The sequence below is a fragment of the Pseudovirgaria hyperparasitica genome, assembly GCF_010093815.1.
Source record: "Pseudovirgaria hyperparasitica strain CBS 121739 unplaced genomic scaffold EJ05scaffold_1, whole genome shotgun sequence".
Classification (NCBI taxonomy): Eukaryota; Fungi; Ascomycota; class Dothideomycetes; order Acrospermales; family Acrospermaceae; genus Pseudovirgaria; species Pseudovirgaria hyperparasitica.
The window spans coordinates 1,029,345-1,054,446 of record NW_022985549.1 but is presented as its reverse complement, the minus strand read 5'-3'; the positions used below and the strand labels follow the sequence as shown (position 1 = coordinate 1,054,446).

At 50.9% G+C, this 25,102-nt stretch overlaps 7 protein-coding genes across 7 annotated transcripts; 4 read left to right on the top strand and 3 right to left on the bottom strand.

Moving 5' to 3' along the window:
* Nucleotides 1-2,279: 2,279 nt before the first annotated feature.
* On the top strand, nt 2,280-4,264 carry EJ05DRAFT_491079 (dihydroxyacetone kinase; the record flags this gene model as incomplete). Its single annotated transcript, XM_033745949.1, has 4 exons — nt 2,280-2,751; nt 2,835-3,028; nt 3,087-3,288; nt 3,351-4,264. 4 exons carry the CDS (start codon nt 2,280-2,282, stop codon nt 4,262-4,264), a joined length of 1,782 nt encoding a protein of 593 aa, XP_033605211.1.
* Nucleotides 4,265-5,761: 1,497 nt separating this feature from the next.
* EJ05DRAFT_491078 (MFS general substrate transporter) lies at nt 5,762-7,307 on the bottom strand (the record flags this gene model as incomplete). Its single annotated transcript, XM_033745948.1, has 4 exons — nt 5,762-6,298; nt 6,349-6,585; nt 6,643-7,084; nt 7,132-7,307. 4 exons carry the CDS (start codon nt 7,305-7,307, stop codon nt 5,762-5,764), a joined length of 1,392 nt encoding a protein of 463 aa, XP_033605210.1.
* Nucleotides 7,308-8,532: 1,225 nt separating this feature from the next.
* On the top strand, nt 8,533-9,884 carry EJ05DRAFT_529998 (NAD(P)-binding protein; the record flags this gene model as incomplete). The annotated part of the gene is made up of 2 exons (XM_033748946.1): nt 8,533-8,997; nt 9,245-9,884. 2 exons carry the CDS (start codon nt 8,533-8,535, stop codon nt 9,662-9,664), a joined length of 885 nt encoding a protein of 294 aa, XP_033605209.1. The 3' UTR covers nt 9,665-9,884.
* A 113-nt stretch (nt 9,885-9,997) lies between these two features.
* On the bottom strand, nt 9,998-14,216 carry EJ05DRAFT_471707 (STAG-domain-containing protein). Its single transcript, XM_033743022.1, has 3 exons — nt 13,689-14,216; nt 13,426-13,637; nt 9,998-13,377 (listed from the first exon to the last, which is right to left on the bottom strand). The coding sequence occupies exons 1-3, from the start codon at nt 14,110-14,112 to the stop codon at nt 10,471-10,473; spliced, it is 3,543 nt and encodes a 1,180-aa protein (XP_033605208.1). The 5' UTR covers nt 14,113-14,216; the 3' UTR covers nt 9,998-10,470.
* A 91-nt stretch (nt 14,217-14,307) lies between these two features.
* EJ05DRAFT_471706 (urease accessory protein-like protein UreD) lies at nt 14,308-15,630 on the top strand. The gene has a single exon (XM_033743021.1). It carries the CDS (start codon nt 14,549-14,551, stop codon nt 15,545-15,547), a length of 999 nt encoding a protein of 332 aa, XP_033605207.1. The 5' UTR covers nt 14,308-14,548; the 3' UTR covers nt 15,548-15,630.
* A 130-nt stretch (nt 15,631-15,760) lies between these two features.
* On the top strand, nt 15,761-23,077 carry EJ05DRAFT_13247 (uncharacterized protein). The gene is made up of 4 exons (XM_033739161.1): nt 15,761-16,067; nt 16,304-17,094; nt 17,146-17,592; nt 17,647-23,077. The coding sequence occupies exons 1-4, from the start codon at nt 15,998-16,000 to the stop codon at nt 22,783-22,785; spliced, it is 6,447 nt and encodes a 2,148-aa protein (XP_033605206.1). The 5' UTR covers nt 15,761-15,997; the 3' UTR covers nt 22,786-23,077.
* Nucleotides 23,078-23,709: 632 nt separating this feature from the next.
* On the bottom strand, nt 23,710-24,925 carry EJ05DRAFT_481643 (uncharacterized protein; the record flags this gene model as incomplete). The annotated part of the gene is made up of 5 exons (XM_033745092.1): nt 23,710-23,793; nt 23,855-23,887; nt 24,033-24,234; nt 24,592-24,822; nt 24,900-24,925. 5 exons carry the CDS (start codon nt 24,923-24,925, stop codon nt 23,710-23,712), a joined length of 576 nt encoding a protein of 191 aa, XP_033605205.1.
* Nucleotides 24,926-25,102: the final 177 nt, after the last annotated feature.

The following is a 25,102-nucleotide window of genomic DNA, read 5'->3' as shown; positions in this document are numbered from 1 at the left end:
AGAGAGAAAGAGAGAAAGACCAGGGACATGGGGCGTACTACCTTATTATGTGCATGATAGTATTACAACATGCAGCACGCAGTAGAAAGTTATGCACCTGCATACACTCGTGCGTAGTGGCCAAGGCTTCTTTTACGACCTATTTGGGGGTTTGTCCACGACGCAGGACCATATCTGTGCACCCTGAACCCGGTCGCTCGCCCGAGGCCGGTTCTTCGGTTGCCGTTCTTGGTGCGCACTAAGTAGCATCCTATAGTAATTAAGTGATTATTTGGACGGATGGTTCGCCGCAGATATACGTTATGACATGGGCTGCATACATGGCAGAAGTCCCAGAAAGGTATAGAGCCAACCAGTCTGGAAAAGCCGGGCGGACTAGGCGGTTTTGGGCGCAGCAGCAGCAGCAGCAGCATCAAGGTTATATCGACTTTTTAACGCTGGTCTTTTGTTGCTTATTTTTTTCTCTCTCTTTCCTTCGGCCAGTAGCGGGAGGTGGGTGACGGGAGAAGGGAGACGGGTGATGTGTGATGTGTAGTGATTGATCATGGCATGGATGGCAGGACGAGCGGGCGAGATGAGGAAAGGATGAAATGCATGCTGCTTCGCCTCTCTGACTTTGTCGGATCCTCCCAGGGTAAAGAAGGTAACGATGATAGTGATTGGCCCAGGCTGAAGGAGACAAGGAGAACGTTCAGAGCAGGTGGTGCGATTGGCTGGTCTGAGGGCCACAAGGCCGTGGAATGATGCATTGTCCAGTGTGTTGTCGTTCTTGTCAGTGCCATGATGATTATTGTGGGGAAGAAGAAGAAGAAGCAGCAGCAGCAGCAGCAGCAGCGGCGGCGTTAAGGTTGTTGATGTGTGCTAGCACTATGTATACATATACCTAGATGCTTATTACCACGACGGCTCTCAAGGATAAATTGCCATGTAGTAATGATATATGCCGTTCTCGGGCCGCCAGAAAGAGCAATGCGCCTACTTTTGGTGGTGGATGTGGTGGACGTGGTGGTTGTGGTGGTTTTGGTGGTGTTTTGTGGTGTTGAATGTTTAGGTGTATGGATCACGAGGTGGAGTGAATGTGATGGGATTCCTCCCTTTTGCTCACCTCCCTCCCCCCCCCCCTCCTAAATCCCCCCCAAATTCTTCCCCCCCGGAAAAAGCAGCAGCTGACAGCCCCGACGGTAGCCGCGATGCCCGCTTCGTGACAAGACTGCACCCCCCGTATTCTTGGCTCTCACCCAAGTATATACAGGCACATAGCAGTACTTTGTGTCCTGTACTGCCGCCCTGTCTCGGGGGGGTTGCAGCAGCTACTGTAGCTATTATACCTACCTACCTACCTACCTACTCATTACTACTACTGTGTGTGTCTTATAAACACAGTATGTAATTAGTATAGAAGTACGAGAGTCTATAGCTACTGTCTAGCTAACGTCTAAAGCTACTGTTACGACTGCAATTACTCCGTCAAAAGGATATAATAAAGGCTGTCAGTACTACCATAGCAGCAGTAATTAGTATCGACATCATTGCAGCAGTAAGTAATCCACAGTGTTGTTTGGCTGTCCTGTCATAATCACAGCTCGGAGCCATCTCCTGCACTGTCCAAGGTTCTGCCTCCGCCTTTGCGTCATTATTATCATTGTTCTCTTTCGGCAGAAAATACACGGTATAATTATACACACAACATACATGGTGCATGGACTGCCCACGCATCAATGCTGTGTTTTCGTCACACACACACTGACTGAAAGAAGTCCTTTCAAATTTGCGTCCATCAAGAGCAGCACACACTCATTCACACACACATTCACACACAGAGAGAGAGATAGAGGGAGAGAGAGAGAGAGAGTCTCCTCCTGATACCTTCAAGTTCCTTGTGCATCACCCAACCATCCTCATCCTACACAGTAGTAGAACAGTACCCCGCCATCATCGAACTTTCACTTTCTGATCTTTTCGCCTGCTTTCTCTCTCCTCCTCGTTCTCCTCCTATTATCCCGCCCGTCTCTCCTTACATCTTCTTCCTTTCCATCTGCTGCTTCTTGTCGTCCCCCGACACGGCTCGCGAGTCGAACACTCCGATCGCGAATTTGCCATTCCGAGTAAAGTCTCCTTCTCTGTCACTCGTCGCCCGCCCGACTAGCCCTTTATCGTTCCTGCAGCTCGTAAAGCTGTCTGTTTCGCCCTGGCACGAACCCTAATCCGGTTCGATTGGCCATTGAGAGAGAGAGCGCACCTCACTGTTCTCACCGCGAGCCACTCACTCTTATCCGACAATGTCGACCAAGCATTTCTTTGCCGAACCCAGAGCCCTCGTGCCACTGGCTCTGCAATCTTTCGTCCAGAGGCATCCCAATCTGGACTTAGATCCTGTCAACAGAGTCGTCTTTTCAAAATCCCATCAGCCCTCCCAGATTGCCATCATTTCTGGCGGGGGCAGTGGCCATGAACCAGCCTGGTCCGGCTACGTTGGCGATGGCATGTTGGCCGCTGCCGTGTGCGGTGATATCTTCGCCAGCCCTTCCACAAAGCAAATCATGGCCGGTATCCGAAGCGTCCCGTCAAATGTGGGCATCATTCTCTGCATAACAAACTACACAGGGGACAAGCTGCACTTTGGCCTGGCCCGCGAAAAGGGTCTCGCCCTCGGTCATCGTGTCGACGTTGTCAACATGTCGGAGGATGCTGCCTTGGGCAAGGAAAAGGCCGGTCTTGTCGGTCGACGAGGCCTCGCTGGCAATCTTCTAGGTACTGACCGCACAATCATCTGCCTCTATCATCCTTTTTCCCCCTCCTTGCACACCAGCTGACCATTGCTGAGATATCCACAGTCCTGAAACTTATTGGTGCTGCCAATCACCAAGCCTGGTCTTTTGATTCTGTCTTGAAACTGGGCAACTTGGGCAACTCCCACCTCGTCACCATCGGCACAAGCCTTGATCATTGTCACGTTCCAGGGAGGTCTCACCACGAGGCCGTCCCCGCAAACGCCTGCGTGCTGGGCATGGGTATCCACAACGAGCCAGTAATAAGCTTTGGCAATCCATCTACATGCATCTCATACCTGTACTGATCTTGCCCAGGGACTTCAAACAATCTCCCCTATTCCTAGCGCTGATTCCTTGGTCAAGCAGATGTATGCCCATCTTCTCGACCCGTCCGATCCAGACCGTGCCTTTGTCACCTTCAATCCCAAGGATGAAGTCGTCATGCTCATCAATAATTTCGGTGGCCTTTCCAACCTCGAATTGGAGGCTCTCGCCAACATTGCAGGGTTACAACTAGGTGCGCTCGCTCCTGCTTGCGCGTCTCGCCAATTATTGCCGTGCACTGACCCCAATCTGCAGAGGCCGACTGGGATCTGTTGCCGATCCGCATCTACGCCGGTACCTTTGAATCCTCACTAAATGGGCCTGGCTTTTCCATCACCGTGGGAAACCTGACAGGTATTGCACAAGCAATGGAACTGACTGTGTCTGACATTCTTCAATTGCTCGACGCCCCGACTACCGCTCCCGCCTGGCCCAAGAACAGCTATCTCTCTGCCAAGCCGTCCGAGGAATGTGCACGTTTGCGGGAGAAAGCCAAAGCTGACGCGCAAGCTGCCGCCAGCCAAGACCAGGGCCCTCCTGTGACTGCTAAAATCATTCGAGCTCTAACAGAGGCCTGCAAGCGCGCCCGTGCTGCTGAACCAGACATTACAAAATATGACATTCTGATGGGTGATGGCGATTGTGGTGAAGCTGTTGACATGGTTTGCAATTCCATACTCACAAAGCTGCACTCGGACCTGTCCCCGAACTCGCCGCTATTTTCCTTTCTTGAACAGGTGGGGGACTGTGTCGAGGACATGGGGGGCTCACTGGGTGCAATCTTGAGCATCTTCCTCACCGCCTTCTCCAGTCAATTGCGCCAAGCATATAGAAGCTCGTCTGACGTTTCCATCACCACAGTCTCGAAAACCATCGGCCCCGCTCTTGATGTGCTGAAGCAGTACACCTCCGCTAGAGTGGGGGATAGAACTGTGATGGACGCCCTGATCCCCTTCTGTGAGACCCTGCAACAGTCTGGAGAACTCGCCAAGTCGGTACAGGCTGCGCAACGTGGTGCTGACACGACCAAGGGTATGCGTGCGAAATTTGGCCGTGCTACCTACGTCGGCGATGAAAAGCTTGAATCCCAGTCAGACATACCGCCTGACCCAGGGGCTTATGCTGCCGCTGTCTTCCTGGGGGGCCTCTCTGCAGCTCTCTTGCAATAGACAATGCCGTATGATGCAATATTAACGCTGTGCGTGGGTCTGACATTAAAAGACATTGGATCGTCGTCGCCGCGGTTCCTGCTATTCATTCAAAGCGTTCATGATCGGCGCCAACTTGCGGCGCTCCCGCTTCGGTGTACGCCTTGTTAGCCCACCATTAATTAGCTGTGCATTCATAGTATCACCCACGAGCGAAGATCAACGACGTCAGTGTCGTACGGTTTTCACGTGTCCTCTTGTCCACCATGTTTGATAATTGTCAGAAGGATCCATGGCTTATTACTCTGGATTCCGCAGCGTGCCGGAATAATCTCTTGTCGAAGAACCCTTGTTCCTAGTACCCGAAAAATAAATGATGGATTGTACATAACTGTACACGGTCTGAAGGTAAATGGACAGCTTCTCTTCAAGCTTCGTACCAGCAAAACGGTCGCATGCATTATGGAGCCGGTGTTCGGTCAACTGGAGCTTTCGCATGACTTTCCAAACCTGCAAGGACAGGTATGCGAGTGCTGGCACGGAGCCCGTTCCGAGCTGGATGAAACCAACGTTGTTTCCGCCCTGATTCGGCCCTTTTCCAGCCACACCTCAACCATAATTATGTATTATACCGCGAAGTCCACGGCAGTTAGCTCCGCAAACTCCATAAGGCTAGCGACCGCTCGAAGCTCTTCGCCGCCACGCGAGTATTGCCAAACAGGATCGTATGCGGTGATGCGCCGATGCGTCGTAGGATGAATCCCATGAACAAGTTGGTCAACGGCGAATTTGGGGGCATTCGAAATGCTTCTCGGAAGCGGAGAAGCTCAAAAAGACACGGCTTGTATATGCGAATTCAGTTGCTACTAGAAACGGTGAATGCAAGTGAGCATTGCCGTGGTATTACTGTGTACTATGGTGTATGTATTGCGAGCAAAGACAGCAACGCGTGAGAGACGGACATTAGCATCCCACGCCATCACGATGGCTTACATGACGCGGATCCTAAAATCCGATCTTGCGATGGCGAACTGAGGAGAGGAACAGGTGCCGCGTCAGACCGGTCTTCCCAGCGATAGGAGGACAGGAGTGTTCACCGTCGAGAGATTGACGAGTTGGAGCTTGTTTTGAATAGGATGCAGAAGTCTAATCGCACTGACTCGCTGCTAGCGCGAGCTGCGGATAAACTTCGGATGTGCACCCCTAGACTAAGGATCGGTGGCGTCTGCCTGCGCCTCTTTGCATCCACTCCACCACCACGTCGATCGAGTTTCTTCATGAACTCTAATTAGTCTCGACATAGAAAACACCCTCCTGTCAATCTCACTGCTTTCGTCCAATGATGGCCAGCACATTCTCACCCGAAACTCATGCGACGGCTTACCGGCCGAACCTAAATGTCCCCGGAGATCTCTCGCAGCAGCCGCCATCATACGCCACAACACCATAACGAAGTCTTACCACAATCGTATTCCTTGAGTCGTGCGAGATCTCGGCATACGAACGCGGCAAAGATGTCTACGATGTCGTGGGCCATCGCTTGAATGATACGTGCGCGACCGTGTACACAACAACTCCAAACCCACACATACCGCTGATCACCCCAAACCCCATCAGGTATTTCGGCTTGTCGTCCGATGGAAACAAGTACGCGCCATAGATTTGAGCCAGATTTCCCATGGCATTGACGAAGGCCAAGCTGACTGCGCGGACTTCTTGCTGCAGTGGGCCAAACGTGCTGCCCGCGTAGGACAGCGCCAATCCATTTGACGCCCAGAGCCCAGCAGCCATGATTACCAGCAGTGCATACCGAGCTGTGAAGTCATAGACAACACATACAACGATGCTACACACCATGCTAAGGGCAAGCCAGCTCGCGATTACTACTCCTCGGTATTCTGTAATCCGGTCCCCAAAGTATCCTGTGAAACCGACTGCGACGAATGCTACCGCATAGATGGGAACCGTCATATACTGCGCCATATGCGACGTATATCCCAGGCCTTCAACCAAGGTTGGGTAAAAGTATGAAAGAGTCGAGGACCCAACGATGACCTCTATGGCATTAGCATTATGTCTGGAACCAAACCATTTGGAAGATGTACCATGTAGCCTAAGGTGAGGACCCAAGTTCTCCAATTCTTCAACGATATGACGGTTGCTTGCATTGAGCTAACCTTTGGGCTGCTATTTCCGGTCGTAGCCGTTACGTTGTCCCTCTGTAATCTCTCGGTCGCCAGAAGTCTTTCACGCGCAGAGAACTTCTTTGTGGTACTGGGAAAGTCGAGAAGAATGAAGTGTGCGATAATGGCCCAGCTGATAGTCGCAGCTCCTTCAACAATCTTTTAAAGTCAATCAGTCCATGTCGAATAATCATCCGCCTCGAAGATGATACTTACGAATAACCAGCGCCACCCTTCTATCCCATGCGCACCGTCGAGACCCTGTGTTATGGCACCACCCAGAAGACCACCAAAGGCTCCGGATAATACAGCTGCAGAGATATAGGCCGCAAATCGCTTCGACATTTCGTTCTTCTTGTACCATGACGATAAGATCATCAGTACTCCGGGTGCAAAACCAGCTTCCAGTAAACCGACGATCAGGCGCAAAGCGATGAGATGCTTGTAAGATGTAGCAGCTGCCATACAACAAGTCACGATGCCCCAGAGAATCATAGTGACCGGCAGGAATACGGACGGCCGTGTCTTGGCCAGGACAAGGTTTGAGGGAATTTCGAAACAGACGTACGTGACGAAGAAGACTACCAACATTATCGAATACTGGCTGGAAGAAAGCCTCAGATCTGCTTCCATGCCCGCAATCTTGGCGTTGCCAATGCTGGAGCTGTTAGCATACATGCCGTTAGGGGCCCCGCTGTTTCTTACTTTGTTCGATCCATATACGACAATAGATACATCAGCCAAATCGTTGGTAGCAGATACAGATCGACCTTCCTCACAAGCCGTCTCTCCTCTTCTATACGCTCTACGCAAATCTCGGAAGCATTTAGCTTGCCGTCTGGCGGCGCTACTTCGACATGTTCAAAACTGCTCGATGTCATTTTATTAGTCGCCATACTGCAACGACGGACATCTAACACAGAAGTCTGGTTGAAATTTGGAATTCAGTCGATGAAGAGATGAGCGACGCGTTTGAATAACAGCAGAAACGGCATAAGGCTGGACGCCCGGGAAATACAGCATTGCAAAGCTCAATGAGACTCATTTCCGAGCATGTCTGGCACACCCTCTGTACACCGGTACTCAATCCAGCAAATCAAGTTACGCAACGAGCCCTTTACAACACCCTTTGGATGAATACATCCCCCGGACATCGTTCCGTAGTAAGCTCTACGGCATCGAGGACGACTCCTCCGGGTTCTCAGCCCGCTTCCCCGCAACGTACGATACCTGGGGCCAAATGAAACTCCAGATTACCTACTCTTCCTGACTCGATATAGCGTCGGCGTGCATGCCGTGCGATCACACACCGTGCATGAACACGAAGTACTCCGCGACAGGACAACAAGTCAGCAAGCTAGCATAGCATTGTGACCTCGACTCGGGGAACCGCTCATCCTAGCGTGCTACGGCTGGGTCCCACATGGCCCCACCCAATCAGCGGCTCGCTTGCGGGAGCTTCCGCAGCCCCCGTCTCGAGGCTCCCGCAGCTATTGATGCGTAGCTGCAGAGCGCGTGCAACGGGAATCGTGAGCCTTGAGATCGGGAACAATGTGTCGCAAGTAGGCTTCATTGCCAGGGCAAATGAGATAATAAGTGATGGTGAGAATCAATACAACCCCATTGCTAAACAGTGGAGTTTTATTTTTTTTCGGTCAACAACAGGGCGAGACTCCACGGGCGTCTGTCCAAGGTATACCTTGATTCGTCTGGAGAAAGAGGCAGATGTTGGCCTCGGATGTGAGCTCCCAGTAGATATTAGTGGCGGAAGTGACGGAGGTGACAGTGAGCGGAAGCTGGCGCGATTGTCAATGATTTGACTGCCGGAACTGGAGCGACGACGCATAAAGAGAGCCGGATGGTCTCGATAGTAATGCTTTTCGTCTGTTTGCATTCCCTTTGCCATCCTGTTGCGGTATTATCAGATACATAATTCGATGCTTGCCACGTAAAAGAAGCCTTCTTCCATCCAAAACATCAGACCTACACGTCCACGTGCCAGCCAGCTATATACCATACCACAAAGCCGTGCAAACAAGAAGACGTCCAACACAGCTTCATAATATCATATTCCTTCATCCATTTCAACAGACTCTTTGTGCCGCCATGGCAGACCACCAACCCGACGACTCCTCAGCCGTCTCCCCTTACCTCTCCACCGAGCGCCCCCTCGACAGCTCCTGGCGCATCACCCTCTCCACCAAAGTCATCGCCATCACCGGCGCAAACCGCGGCATCGGCCTCGGCATCGCCCAAGTCGCGCTCGAAAACGACGCCGCAGCCGTCTACTCGCTCGATCTCGTCTCGCCCTTCCCAGACAACGACAACGGAACCAACCCGGACGACAACGCAGACTACGCCGACTTCCTCGCCCTAGCCAGGAAGCACGACGGACGACTCAAATTCATCCACACGGACGTGACAAAGGAAGCCAGCGTGCAGGCTGCGATGGACGAGATTGTCGCGCGCGAGGGCACGCTGAATGGCGTTGTGGCGAATGCGGGTATGACGAGGCATCAGCCTGCGTTTGAGTTTACGGAGGAGCAGATTAGGGAGATGTTTGATCTTAATGTGCGTTGTGCTCTTCTATCCCCCCCCTTTTTTTTGGTTTCGCACTTCTATCAGGACACCGTGCCAAAGCCACCCCCCTCCTCCTCCCGAGACATATCGTAGCAAGATGATATCATCACCCCGCAATGACGACGACGACGACGACGACGACGACAACCACGACGACTACAACTCCTCTTTCCCTCCCTACTTACCTCCCCGCAACCCACCGCGCTCCCCCAACCAACCCACTAACCCGCACGCACAGGTCTTCGGCGCCTTCCACACCGCGCGCGCAGCCGCCCAAACATTCCAGCGCCTCCACACAACAGGCAGCATAGTCTTCACCGCAAGCATGACCTCCTACCGGCCCAACCGCGCGGCCCCATCCGCGCCCTACGGAAGCACCAAAGCCGCGATCCGCAACATGACGCACACGCTAGCCATGGAATGGGCGCCCTACGGCATCCGGGTCAACAGCGTGTCACCCGGGTTTGTGCGCACGGGCATGACGTATTTTGTGGACCGGACGCCGGATTGGGAGGTCAAGATGCGGTATTATGGCGGGATGGGCAGGCTGGCTTGGCCGGTGGAGGTTGGGGGTGCGTATGTGTATTTGTTGTGTGATGGGGCGGGGTATACGACGGGTATTGATATTCCTGTTGCTGGGGTTGTGGGGGCGTGGTGAGTGGGTTTGTGCGTGTGAACGTGTGGGCGCGTGTGTGGTGTGTGTGGTGTGTGTGGAATGTGCTATTGAGGGGTGAAAGTGAGTGAGTGAGTGAGTGAGTGAGTGAGTGAGTGAGTGAGTGAGTGAGTGAGTGAGTGAGTGAGTGCGTGCGGGCGTGTGGGGAAAATGCGTTTAGGTTCGCTCCGGTGGTACGGCATCGGGGACGCGGAAATGTTGTGGGTCTGGGGGTGTGAGTGAGGAGATGTAAAATTGAAGCTCACTGGAAGTGATACACACAATATCAATGTAGGGTAACTAGGGGGTTGCGTGGAGTGTCAAAAACTCATCTACGATGGATAATAAATTATTTTGATCATCGCAACGGTTTGGCATCATTGGTATTTTGACTCGTAATAACAACGCCGCGCGGTTGCGTCAGGTATAAGATAGCTTGCCGTACTGTGTACTGTACAATGCTACTGGACTGGACGCGACGTAAAACCTATCTTACAAGGGTATCATGGGGTACCACGTACCGGTGGAGAAGGAATCCAACTCTTAACAGGATCACCCATGCCTCCGTTGACCGCTAAGCATGGAACAACCGCCATGAACAAGAGGGAATGTATAGCGACGAACCATTGCATGATTTGCCGGCCACCAAACCTTCCTCAGGCCAGAAGGGTAAATTGGGAAAAAGCTGGGGTTGCGGCGACTGAGATGCGTGATTAATCGAACAGAACGTTGGAATGTCCCAACAGGATCAGGGTAAGAAGAGGCAGACATCCACAACATGGCCCACGTGGGAGCCATACATAACCCCTGGATCAATCGCCGAGCACACTCTCGGCATCTGCAACGTCATGCATATCTTCATCAGGACCTTCCCTCTCGCGGGCTTCGGCTTCAGCTTCCTCCTGTTCTTGGGCGAGGGCCTCCTCGTCAGCCTCGCGGTCGTCCCTCGGTGCTTCTTCCTCGTCCTCGGCCTCACTCTCGACCACAACCTCCTTGCTCTTCGCAGGTCCCTTTCCTTTGCTAGGGGCGGGGGTCTTTGTCCGTGCACGCCCAGTCGCTGTAGTCTTCTTACCGGCTGGCTTAAAGTCTAGGAATGCAATTACTTCGGCGTAGTTCTTGCCGAGCTTATTTCGGTTCTTTTCTAGAGCTTTGCGGATCGGCCCTTTGCCCTTCTGCTCCTCGTCTAGAATCCCTCCAACAAGCCCAAGGACAAGTTTTGAGGCAAAGGCACACAATTGGTGTTCAGCAGAAAGTATGCCTAGCCGTCGAGCCTCGCCCTCTGTCGTATCTTCTTCGTCATCCGACGAGTCCGGTTCATCATCAGGGTCGATCGGATCGTCATCGTCTGCTAGTTCAAGCTTCCGATTCGTCTTCTTGGCCAAAGATTTCTCAGCAGCGATAAGGATATGTTGGAGGATCTCCTGGGTCTTCGGCGGCACTGCAATGACGAAATCCAGGTGCGCACTTGACGCTTCTGTGCTAAGCGCGGTCTTGGCTTTGACGGTTCGCAGGGTGGTGAGCACTGTGAATATGTCGAGTAGCGCACTAGCGATATGAATACGGAGAGCGTCGCCACCAGCCCTGTTCTGCATGACGTATTCAAATGTCGTCACAAGAGCATCACGCTTTTCCGTGAGATAGGTGACATTAGCGGGAGACATGTTGCGCCCAGCGGTCAATTGAGCCTTCCACGCGTTGATCTGCCAAAGGAAGTAGAATGTGAAGATATTGGCGGCATGCATTACTAGCGAGTCTTCCTGTTCGTCAACTCCTTCAGCTATAGCGTCTGACGGTACTCCACGATTGATTATGTTGAGGAGAATAGCCCACGCATCAATCTGCTCTGTTTGAGAGGTTGCTTTGGACCGCTTGTTGGAGCCCGCGGGTTTTGGTATTCTGTCGAGGTATTCAACGCAATTCGATATCGTTGAGAGCCTGTCTAATCGGAGGACAGTGTTGGATAGAGCTGTTAGTTCATCTACACTGAGCGAACCCCGGACAGAGAGTTCGTTGTTCTTATTAAGGTGGTGTAGAGCCTTTATAGTTTCCTCCCAAGAGGCTGAGACTTTACTCTCTGTAATTTCACCTAGCTCTTCGTGCCTACGTGCATGAAGGAGAGCAGCACTTGCCTCGGCAGCTACTGCTTCGCTTCCGTGCATCAGCAGCTGCTTGTTAATCTCATCCAAATGTGCAGCGAAGTCGTTGGTCTCTTGTCGCAAGTCTTGAAAGATCTCCAAGTTGAGGACAGGCTCGAGACGTAATACAGCAGAAGCAGTAGTCGCATCGGCGCCGAACTTTCTCAGCAAACGGGGAATGATGATTGACAGATGTCGTGTAGACTCTTCGAGTCTTTCTTGATGTTGTTGCTTCTGAGCTTTGGTTAACTTGGACCTCTGAGCTCGATGCGACTCGTCTGTTTGAGCAAAGTCGAGCTTCACGGCCGCGTTCAGGACCTCAAGAAGTATTTGCTCTTCTCTCTCCTCTATTTTACTTTCCCGACGTAAGGCCAATTCGACGGTATCAGACGTGCCATTTGAAGCATTCGCAGAATGATCAAAGAGAAGATAACCAGCTAGGATTCGCCAGTCTTTGACTTCGTCAATTGTCTCAAACAACGCTTGTGCAGCGAGAGAGAACCTTGAGTCAAGCCCAGCTCCCACAATGAGATATCCAGCTCGTAATGACTGTTCTTCTGGTGCAGATGGTAGGTCCTCTTCTGCATCATAAGCATTCAAGACCTCGGCCAGACATTTCAGCTTCAGCCATGCCACACGTGGCCTGTCAAAGTCGAGCTCGAGATCTTCTTGATTTAGGCTCTCGTCGATAGCCTGTTGTCCGCCCAGATCGTCAATCTTGGACTCGTACATATCATTGATGTTCTGAGCGAAGAATTTCACTACAGCTTTTCGAACCTTAGGCTCCGCATCAAAAATGAGTTTACCAACAGCGTCGACATCGTCAGGTTCAAGGAGTCCAGCTTCTCTGAGCACATCAAGTAAGTCCACAGTCAAGGCTCGCACGGTAGGCTCACTGTCTCCAGTTGCCATCTCAACCATTCGGGGTCGGAAGCGCTCGGTAAAGGTTCTCAGCCCACCAATCTTGTTCTCGTCAATGAACAGTTTATGCAGCTGCCTCACGACCTCCTGCCTCACTACAGAATTGTTGTCTGATAGCAGCCACCCCACATAGCGCAGATGTGTGCCATCGAAGAAATGATCCGGATACGTAACGATCCATTCCCCGATAGCTTGTACGCAATCGACTCGCACTCTGTGATCAACATCACGATAGCGGTGGAGAAACACGGCCTCGAACCATTCCTTTATGTACCCATCAAGAATTTCTTGCTTGCCGGTTGCTTGTTGCATGTTTTGCTCCAACATCTTGACTCTATCTTTATTAGGCCGTGACTTTTTCTTCTCGTTCTCGCGCTGACGCAGTGTTTGCGCCACTTCATCCAGCACTTCCTTGCTGATGTCACAGTACGCAGTCGTGACAGCGAGACATGCGACAGTGGCAGTGTGACGAAAGGGACCGAAGGAAGCTGACGAGAGGGTACCGAGCCAGGTTAAGATGCTGTCGTTAAGCTCATTTCGCGTAAATAGCAGTTCGGCACGGTGCAAGGCATCGATCAGAGCGATGAAGAAGCCTTCGAAGGCCTTCTTGAATGCCGAAGTACCTTTGCTCCGTGATACTAAGGGGTATTCAACAACTCCTTGCTGTTCTCGTGTCAGAACTGCGTCATATCAAGGTCAATGACTACGTACCGCTTGGAACTCCTCTTGAATGCTCATCAAAGTGCTTGGCGCCCCATCAGTATCCTCTATATTGTGGTGGTCGACTCTTGAATCGCAGCCGGCGCATTTGAATACGAAATTTATGAGATCTGCCACCGAGGCTGCTTCCTCTCCAGCAGTAAACCTTGCAACCCATTCGTCGGCCACCTCCTGCAATGACTTGTCGCCACCAAAAACATCCGCTATGACGACGTTAGTCAATACCGAACAGAGTGTGTTGGGTGGATGTTTACCGTAGATGCCATCGGCTTCACCTACGTCCTGAGCAACGGCTTTACGTGGTCTTTTTGCCTTTGCCTTTGGCTTCGGTACCGATACAGGACGAATGGCCAAGTCTATTGTCTCACCGTTTGATTTTCCATTTGTCTTGGACTTCTTTTTGGCGGGTTTCTTGAGCGTGGGTGTCTTCGTAGCGCTCTTGCGTCGTCGTTTCTCCCTTAACTCTTCTTCGTCAGGCTCGTCTTCAGGATCGTCTTCGTCTTCATCTTCGTCTGACACATCCTCCTCATCGTCGTCTTCGACATTTATTGTCCGCTTCCGCTTGACACTGCCCACCGGGCTCGAGTCGGCGTATAGAGATGGCTTCTTGACAACGCGTCCAGATTTACGTCGCGTACTCCTGGTTTGCGCGTCAGGGTCTGGTGAGTTGACCTCCATGCTGGAATCTCGAGCGGGCATTGAAGCGAACAGCTGTCGAGGAATAGAACGGCGTCGCGTCGCGAATCGCACGCGGTCTAGGTCGTGTTGCTGAGGTGTGACGGAGACGCGCGCGATTCGGAGTGCTGGAAACGAGGGGCGGCTAGCCTAGTTCAAGCTAATCAGACTTCTTAGTAAGAGCTCTGCAAGAAAAAGCATATCCATCCACCTTGCGCATCGTTTTCTACAAACCATCCTCTGGAAACACGTTCTATTCTATTTGATATAGGTTGTACTTCAAACAGTTGCGTGTTCTCAAACTACTGTCCTGTTGCAAGCTTGCACTGTAGAGCCTTCGACATTGACACTCGACATACATATCTAGCCATTAAATCCCGCCAGAACACCCGCAAACATCGTCTGACAATGTTTGGACGATTTCGTCAGGCAGGAATCAATGTCGTTCTCTAACCCCTTCTCCTTATCCTCGTCTCGTCCAGGCAACGGTAACATTCTTGTCTCTCTCCTTCCTCCATCAACACCAGTCTTGCAGACTTTATCTTATCAGTACCCATTGAAACTGATCGCGCCGAATCCAATCACGGCCAATGACCGTCTAGTGTACACTGTCTTCATTCTGACATATGGAGGAGGTCTAGTCGCTGGCGATACCATCTTGCTGGACGTTACTCTTGCGCCATTGACACGGTTGACACTCCTCACCCAAGGCAGTACGAAAATCTACAATACACCAGATCGGAAGAAGCTCACTCAACAATATACGGTCGCATCTATAGCGGACGGTAGTGCCCTTTGTTATCTACCAGATCCGGTCCAGCCGTTCGCAAGGAGTGCATTTTCGCAAACTCAAGTCTATAATCTGCAATCTCGCACTAACAGCAGCATCTGCGTCTGCGACTGGGTTTGCGAGGGTCGACCAGCTAGAAATGAGACTTGGAGCTTCTACTCTTACACCTCGAAAAACGAAGTCTGGCTTACTGGCAGTGGGGAATTGGAGGCTCCGCAGAAGAAGCGATTGCTGATCCGTGACAACCTAATCATGGACGACAACGGAAGCTTCAGTACCGGCCTTCGTGAGCGCGTTGATGGTCAGGGCATTTTTGGCACTTTAATCATCCATGGCTCCATGTTTGAACAACTCGGCAACCATTTCATGAACGAGTTTGAGCACTTACCTAGGATGGGCAATCGTAAGTGGGACGACCATGTAGAGCAGGTGGTCACCGACCCTATACAGGCAGCAAGACTATCACGCCAAGGACGAGAGAAGACGGATGGATTGCTTTGGACATCTGCGAAAGTTCGGGGAAGCGTTTTGGTCAAGTTCGGAGCGAAAGAGGTGGAAGGTGCCAGAAGATGGCTTTATGCGATGTTCAAAGCAGAAGGTACTGTGGAGAGAGAGTTCGGTGAGCGAGCACTGCTGTGCCTACGGTAGGTCATGGCCTGATGAGTCTATACAATCCAGAGTCGTATTTCATATCTATGAGGGCAGAATACCTTACTGTTCTGTGAATGGGCTTTCTTCTTTTAATTGGCCTTTCTCCTTAATCGTCGTAATAAGTCACGTGTCTCTCTGTGTCGGAATCACGTGCAGCGACGCACGAGCTAACGTTTGGCTGCACATTTTCATAGGACCCACCCACACTCGCTTGCTGAGCTGACTCTTCGTCGCAAAACCCGACGCCAGTTCGATTCCCAAGTCCTGCATTTCCTTTTCTCTCTCGCATCAGCCTTGTCATTTCTTCATCTTACTTTATTACGCTGTGAATCGTTGGTGCAGATTAATCCGATCCGAAGGCCATTACTTGCCCTCGTTGTCTAAAAACGGGCATGGTCGTAAGTTCTAAGCTTCGCGTCGGTCACTGCGGCGGAAGAAGTAGAGAAAATGGCGGCGCAAGGGTTTGACAAGCTACTTGAGTATCTTTTAGATCAAGTTACATATTGTGGTACAGATGGTAAGTTAGCTTCTGCAAACCGTCACAGAGTCATTCGTGGCCTACATCGCATTTAATTGTCTACCATCACTCCGCAGCTCTACTTTGGCAGCAAGCCAAGTCGAAGAAACTTCGCTTCGTTGCTATTGTATCAGAGCTCGATCTTGCCAGCAATCTCCACTGCTGTGACTGCTTGCATGATTTGAGCATGTCCTTGAAAAGTCGTGCGGCTACGAGGTGAGCTGACTCCTGGATAGGAGCAAACACAACCGACGTGAAACGGTTCATCGATGATTTCTACAGATCGAAGGAGAATCCAGTTTCCGATGAGCTCGATATTGTGTCGACGACGCATCCGAAGACTCAAGTCGACCGCCATCTACAGGAACATGTATGGAACTGGCTCATTGCTCAACCTGGGGTCTTTATTGGTGAGGGTGACATTCCTACGTCTCTTAGCCTAAGAGCAGTTGAAGAGCTCGAAGCACGCGAGTCGATGGCGAAGACAACTGCACAGCCTTCTGACACCGGACGCAAGACGAAAAAAACCAGTAAAGCAAAGTCGGTCACTTTTGAATCCCCAAACAAGACATCGAGTCCAGGCGCTCCCAGAATTCATGTTAGTGAAGAGAGGATATGGAAGGCTCTTACAGGACATGAGAAAGACTTGAGGCGAGTTCCGCTCTATGAGTTCCAGCTGCTGTCCCGAATTGGCTTCGCCGGTTCGGATGGTATATTGCAACCAGTGCTAGTCATTGAAAGCGGACAAGATAAGCGATCTGTGCCAAAACGAACTGATCAACTTCACGCAAAGGGCTACATCGAGAAACGAGGCGTGCTCTCTAGCGACCGCAAAGCACGAACCAGTCTACTGACCTTGAAATGTCTCGTCAAAACCAAGAGTGATGATGATACCCCTCACGATGATCCCAAGCGACCCTTTATGGAGAATGGAAGTCTTGACTACCTCAAATTCCTCGATTTTATAATGCATGAGGTTCGTCAACATGGCAAAGTTATCGCCCTGTCAGACTTGTACCGTGATTTAGTAAGTCCCCTAGTTCATACGGCAGAATCGGCATAGATCTAACTCTCTTAGGACGCCTATGGCAATGTGCAAAGATGGAAACGCAAAGTTGTATCTCGTGCACTGAAACGACTATGCGCCATTGGCCTCGCTGACAGATTACGCGCAAAAGACACCAGATTTCCGAAAAGATACCACAGGTCCTTGAGAATGCTCAGAGATCCAACTCAAGCAGATCGTGAAGCATTCAGTACCTTCGTCAGCAAGCCGACTCGTACAACACGGTTCCAAGACGAAGGCGACGGCGCTGACGAAGAGGATAACGAGGACGAAAACGATGAGGATGTTGATACGCAACTTGAAAAAGAATTCTATGCCGGTGACGAGGAAGGCGATGAGCTCATTGAAGAAGATGTCTTTGAAGTTGAAAGAGTAGCAACTTGGTCTCCAAATTTCTCAATTGCCAATCAGTTATTCAGAGGCATAGAGTCTGGCGGATCGTTGGGCTTAACAGCTATTGTAAGTTACTGAATCGGCTATGATCATGGCTTCATACTGACGGAGACCTAACAGATGACGAGAGCTTTGATATTCGGGCAATTCTGGAAAAGGCCCATGGAGAGCGTGCTGAGTAATCTCACTAACGATTGGCAAATTAATCAGCCTCCTCATCTTCAGCACCTCGCCATTATCCGGGACACGGAACAGAGTATAGATCAGAGAGGTGCACATTTTCTCTATCGGTCATATGGCCACTACGCCTCCTTGGTAGACGAAGGTCTAGTGAACTGGGATGCTGTCACCAGGGCCTCCGACATTAAAGCAAAAAAGGTCAAAAAACCCAAGAGAAACACAACGCTTGATGCATGGGGCTTCCCACAACAATTTGAAGAAGGCTTCATTTCCAAAACTGGTGTTGCTAGTCTCGCGGAAGGGACGTCGATAATCAATCTAAAAGCGAAGTTTCGCTTCGATGGCAGCAAGATTGGCCAACGCATGCAATGCGGTGGTCCACGAATCGGGCGGCCTCCTAAGGCTGAGAAGTCTCGGCGGGAATTAAAAGAGGAGAAACAACTGAGGGACTACCTAGAGGTTGTCAGAGAGCAAGCGCGCAACCTGGTTCGACATCGTACTTTGCAAAGATACAGAGCACATCCGGACATCATACCCGAACTCCCTCAATTGCCAAATGAAAGAAGCAAACCAGCGAGTCACCAGCCGTCCGAAAATAAAAAGGCTCCCAAAATCAACGGTAAATCACGCGGCGGACGAAAGCGAAAGCTCGACAATGAAGTCGTAGCTGAAGTCGCAGCTGAAGACTCAGCACCTGGTGCCGCAAATCCAGTAATCAATCCGGTTACGAAACGAAGAAAAATCGGGGAAAATGAAAAGCCTCAAGCAGTGTATGACGTGGATGCAGATTTACCTACCCAGGCTCAAGGTTGTCCAGCACAGATTGTAGGTCTGGATCAACATGTCACAGCGAACGCCGCGGACGTGTCCCACGAGATACAGTCAAATGATGTTATATCGAGGAGCCAAATGACATTCGAGGAAATTGAAGCAGAAATTTACAAGAAGCTGGTGACTGAAGGTCAGGTGGAGTCGATGTTTCGCAAACTTCTACGCAAAGAAGGACCAGGACTGTATATCAACCCACCTGGTTCCGAGAGAACATACTCAAAGCAAGGCCGCCCTAGTAAAGGTCTCATTCTGGTTTTCAAATTCTCTAAGCTTGCGGACTTTGAGTGGTTCACGAGTACTGGTGATGCATCGTCAAAGGCCAAGCATCAGCACACCCAGCACGACTTGCCTGCGGACATCCTTAGACTGATTGGTGTTGACTGCACAGAATCATGCGAGTCAACGGGAAACTCGACAGCGGCCGCAAAGACCAAGCAACAACAGATCGTTGCCAATGTTGGCTCAGCTTCGAATTTTACATCATTGGCGTTGCAGACTTCTTCGCAGACACTTGTGGAGGAAACAGCGAACCCAATCTCTACTATCGAGCAGATTCACGAGCGGCCGAAGACTTACGTGAGCCCTTACAGTATGGCAGCTACACAAGGTGAGGCAACACAGTTGCTGCAGGCCTCTGCAACACACCCTCCATCTACAGATCGTCAGACGACCCACGATGAGTCGTCTAAACCCAATCGCAACAGAAAGAAGTACGCTTCTCAGACAACAGATCGAAGAGACCGGAAACGTGGGGTCCGGCTCGGCGAGGGCAACATTCTTGTGTCACGGGCACAGCTTGTTATGGAGATCATAAAGCTAGCGGGCGGTCTGTTTCCTGGCCACGGCGCTCTAAATACTGCCTACAAGACACTATGGCGACAGAGGCTCGCGAAGAAGGCCAGCGAAATATCCAAGGTGCCTGATCATAAGACAATTGGTCGTGCCGTTAAAGACTTGGTCCACAATTCACAGTTGGTTAAGATGGTGTTTTCGTTTACAAAGAATGGGATCACTGCACAACGCGGGATTGTAGCTCTTCCACATTTTCGACCAAATTCGCCAGAGATCCGTCAACTGCAGATGAGGATCATCGAGCGGTATCCTGAAACCTACTTTCCTCCTGCTATCCATCATCTCATACCTCCTAGCAAAATTGTAGGAGGCTCACGTGGACACTATAGAGAGGTATTGCCTATTAATCAAGACGTTGCAGTCGAAATAAAGCATCCTTTCAAGAAAGATCTTTTGCGCGAAGAGAAGCTTTTTGAGAAGACCCAGAAGCGCAAGGAAGAGACAGCTCAAAGAAAGGCCCGAAAGAAAGAAGAAAAGCAGCAGGCCAAAGAGGCACGAAAACGTCATCGAAATTCGAAATCGACCTCGAAGGTGAAAGCAATAGACGGTAGGCACAGAAGCGATGTGGACGGAGTGGATACGCGCATGCGCCCAACACACAATGTTGTGATGCCTCAGATGCTTACCTACCAGGGCATCACTCTGCAAACAGAAGACGTTGATCATATATGGATGCCAGACAGTCGAGCTGAATTTGAGAGGCTTCGAAGAGACGTGGACGAGGTATCAGATGATGATAGCTCGCTCGATGGCGATCCCAGCCGCCAAGCGCTGGTTCAGGATGCAGGCTTGGAGTATATTCAAACTCGGGTGGGGGATCTCCCCGTGGAGCGCACTGTTCTACCACTCGTGTATAGGAGCCGCGGGTTTGATTTCGCCAGTTATGTGCCTCAAGCAGACCTGTCAAAGTCCTTACTTCTACCGAAAATCTCGCGTCACGAGTCGACTGGTACGTATGGCACGTCATACGAACCATGGCGATACGCATACGATATGCGATTCCTGAAGGACGAAACCGAGCACGCTTTCTGGGAGGCTGGTATGCCTCAAGAACTGTCAGACATCCAGTTGTCAAAAACCTACCAACAGAAAAACCATGGACAAGAGCAGGAAACGAGTCGTGCAAGGTTCAATAGAATAATTGATGGTGTCTGCAACAGAGAGTGCAGAGATGTACGCACGAGCAAGTATGTTTTCTACACTGATGAAGACGACTTACTACACAATCCTTTGACTCCACGCCTACGAACTCCTCGATTCATAAACCATACAATCCCTACGGGCACACAAGTGCTTGCACCGTACACAGAGCCCAAATGGGGAGGGCCGAGCAATGATGGCAGTCCGCCACAGCTCAACACGGATGGCAACGTGCACTGGAACCACAACGATAGCTTTACGTGTGTCTTCCCGGACAAACCTCCAGACGAGTACTTGAGTCCAGAGTGGAAAGCCTTCAGTAATGAGATGAAAGCGCTGAGCGCAGCAATGTATCCACCAAAGCCTCCGCCCAGGAAGCGCGAGAGAAGCAGATATAAGCGCCGCAAGAGGCATATCACGAATTTAGTAGAAGCCCTTACGAAAGAAAAGGCGCCACCAGCAGCTAAAGCACGGAAAAAACGTGCTCCTGAGTTGAAGAAACGCAAGAAGTTCGGCCCCAGGAACAGTCAATTTGTCGTGAATGCCAGGGATATGAAGAAGCTATTGTATGCGGCAGTCGTGGTGAAGGTCATTGCAGGAGGTACCCGAGCGGCCGTTCCATGGCACCTCATTTATTATATGTTCAGGTTCCATGAGAATCTGGATCTCATGGTGCTCAAAAATCGACTATTGTGGATGGACCATCACTACAGCGACCTGTTTCAAAAGCTGCAAGACAACTTTAGAGAAGCTTTCATTCCGGCGTACGAAAGGGGTGAGGTGCCTGAACTGGACTTCCAGGATCTTGAACATTACGACTGGGATTTCATTCTAGATTGGGCCATGAATAATCTACATGTCCAGGAAAACGCACCGGATCTACCACAGAGTCGGGACGCCTTCATTGAGATGTACCAGGTCGAAGAACTTCCAGCAGAGTATCTGTCACGGCAGAAAGCTAGGTTCTTCAAGGCAGATGAGATGATGGGTAATCGCCGTGCGGCGGTGCACTCGTTACCATTCTCGGCTTTGTTGGAAACCACACAACTCAAGATCAATGAGAAGCATGTTCGACATGAGGCAGACGTTGCACTGGGCAAGTCATGGCTTCGAGCAAACACAACAACACCGATGGCAATGTACGACAAATACGGTGCAATGACCAAGCTATCGGAGCTTGGCGATGCTCTAGCACAGATGAGTGTCAACGCACTGATTCGTGAGAAGGTATTTGCGCATCGCACGAAGGGTAGAACTATGGTTCCAGGGCGCAATTATCATTTCACGAACCAGTTTGAGAAGGCTCTACGCGCTGATGTTGCACCTGGTGCTTTGACTGCGGCAGTCAGGTACAAGCTAGAACTAGATGAAGCATTCACTGGATTAGGAGATACTACTGTCGAGGAAGCAGCAGAGGATCAAGACGGCGATATTGTCATGATTAGCGAACGATCAGTCGCACCTCGAGCATTCCCTATCAGCCAAATGATGAAGACACACGTGGCGATCGTCAACCTCAATCTCCTTGCCTCCCACCGCATTAGGATCTCGCCTGAACTGCCTCGATTCTCAAATGAGATGCCATTCGACCGAGGACCAGGGATCTTCATCAGCAGATGGGGATTTGCACAAGGGCATTACAGCACACGCAAGCTCCCACGTGAAGCGTTCCATTGGCCACTCAGTGTTACACCAACAGACCAATACAAAACGGGAATCAAGCAGGTCCCTGTGCCGCCGTCGACCAAAGACTGCATGAGCGTTGCTCGGGCAGATTATCTCCAGAAGCGGTCCCCTCGCTTGCAGCAGAAAGAGCACATCCCCCTCTGGCGCACACTCAACGACCAGATGATTCCGCACTGGTGGGCACGTTTTACGGCTTGCGTATTGAACATCCTCGCGACGCGTGCGTCAATCCGATCATCACATATTGTCAGCATTCTGAATGGGTATTTGGACGTGACGGAAGTAGAGGTAGCGCTTGCATGGCTCGAAACCAACGGCGTAATCAAGAAGATGCCAGAATCAAGTTGCTGGGTGTTACAAGAGGAGTGGTGGAGTATCCTAGGTGGCGATGTGCAGGATTATGGACCAAAAGATGACAGATGGGTCAGAGATGTGGAACTCAAGATTGTGGAAGACGGTGTGGAGAGGACTGCGGACGATCTGAGCAAAGCGTCCGTCGGCAAAAAGGGACTACTGCGTGGCCGTGGGGATGTACGATATGGTCATGCGGATAACAACGCGAAGACATGAGAGAGATGGTATGAAAAGTGGGAAAAGAAGAGGACCAAACACGATGCTGGCGAGGCTGTAGTCGATGCATCATAGCAGGAGATCTTTGTACAATTAGTGATGACGGGGAGGGAACATGCGCAGGTTATACATATAGTATATATGTATACCTTTGCAGGCTAACTGGCCTTCAGTCCACAAGACTGACGGCAATCACTCAAAGATAGGGTCGACACATTTCACGTGCCTATAGATGATGGCACTTCAACATGATCAACAAATGCTGAACATAATGAAGTCAAAATAGAGCACCAGCCCCCCGTGGCGGACAGACAAGCCACAAGGCGCCTGAAGAAGAAGGCGTAGTGACAGGTAATTTAGATTACAGCCACGTGACCAGTCAAAACCCGATCACGACAGCTCCCGGACACCGGATTGCCGGAACGCCACTACCGAGATTAGACAAATAAACATGACGCTAGAGGCTGATACCTTCCTAGTATGGGTATTATGCATTTTCCATTCATCCCACCCTTGCTTAGCTACCAATGCATAATAATCTCTCCATCACAAACGCGTTTTTTTGTCTCAAAATTGGGAGAAAGAAAGGAAAAAAAATCATGTCTGCAGCTGTTCAGGGTAGCTTGGCTTAAGTGTCTCTCATTTATTCTATTTACCTCTTGTACACCCGACTTTCAGAGAGGGAGTAGCGTTTAGAATAGTGTACCGTTGGGTAGCTGTTGCGCGTCTGTTGCAGGGGATGTACCGCCACAAGCCAATCAGGTGCATGAAAACCCTGCAGACATGGATAGGCCCCATTACGATGAATCGGCCATGCAAGGCACCGTCGACACAAGAGAATAGCCTCCTTTTTGACTTCTTTACGTCAACAGCTTGCCCTTCACTCGCTCCGCTCATACTTCTTCACATTCGTTCATTTTCCTGTCAACCACACCATCGCTCTTTCCAGCACCCCAGTCCTCGATCGAAATCACTCCGATCGCCGCTTGCGTCATACCCTTTCGGAAGCTTTAATCTGCAGCAAGTAGCTGCAGCAACAACAATCTCACAGTTCCTAGTCACTCCTTACAACCCTAGAGCCAGCATTCAACTTATCGCCGTTCTGTGAGACAACAGGATTATCGCAACTCTACCTTACGAGCATACGAGGCATCAATCTGTACATACGACGCCGCTATCCGACTGAATACATACCGCTGAAAGAACTTACTCGTCCAGTCTATCGAGACCTATTTCGATTCACATACGTTCCTCGCGCACACACGCGGCGTTTCCATCGAGTCAACTTTAGCCGACTCGGCCGTGTGTAGATACTCGATATCGCACACGGGCACGCATACCTCCAGAGTGTTTCGCTCTTCTTCAATTAGAAAGAGACAACCCACATACGAAATCATGCGTCTATCGAAACTCACAACACTACTACTTCCCACCCTTGCCACCGCCGCTCTACATCCCGTCTTCAACCACCACATTGACGCCCGTCACATCGCCGTCGCGCGCCCAGCACACCAGCCGGAGCCTCCGGCCGCTGCTCACGTCACCAGCTTTCCAGGAGATGCACTCTCGTACGCCCCTCTCCCCTTACAAGCCGTTGGCAACCCACCAGACTAATTTCGCTCTGCAGACCCCGAGGCGGTGTCGTCAACGCCCCCGCCGAAGTCCAGCCCACCGCCGGCGCGATAGCCCAATACCCGTCAATCACCACTCAATGGGTCCAGACTGTGCTGACCAATGGCGTAACAACTTGGGTTGAGATAATTTACACGCAGACATTTGCGGATGTACCTGACCAAGGTGCCTTACCGGGGTCTGGAGCGGTTGGTATGGGAACAATGCACCCGGCGCAGGCGACCGGGGGGAGTGACGATATCAAAGCTGGGAGTGGAGTTCAGGTTGGTGGGGTTGGGAGAGGTGCTGACTCTGCTTGGGGGCTGGGGAGTTTCGTGCTTGGGATGGTAGGCGTTGGGATGGGGTTGGTTTTGTGGTGAGAATAATGAAGGGGATGAGGAGGAGAAGGAGGAGGGTGCATCCATGCTATGAGCCAGTCAGCATTTATCACTCATACGCGCACCCGATACACCACACAACACATATCTCGACCATCTTCCTACCGCCCATAAATACCACCAATGTACATATTCGTGGCTGGACACCCGAACGTAAAGAGATAATGCGAGAAAGGAGTACATAATTAAGCAGTGAGGTACCACGAGGGACTAGGAACGAGAAAATAGCCAGGAAAGAATTAGACCTCGAGTAGAAGAATTAGATCACACAGGCGACGACTAGAACGTCCCGAAACGTAATGAAACGA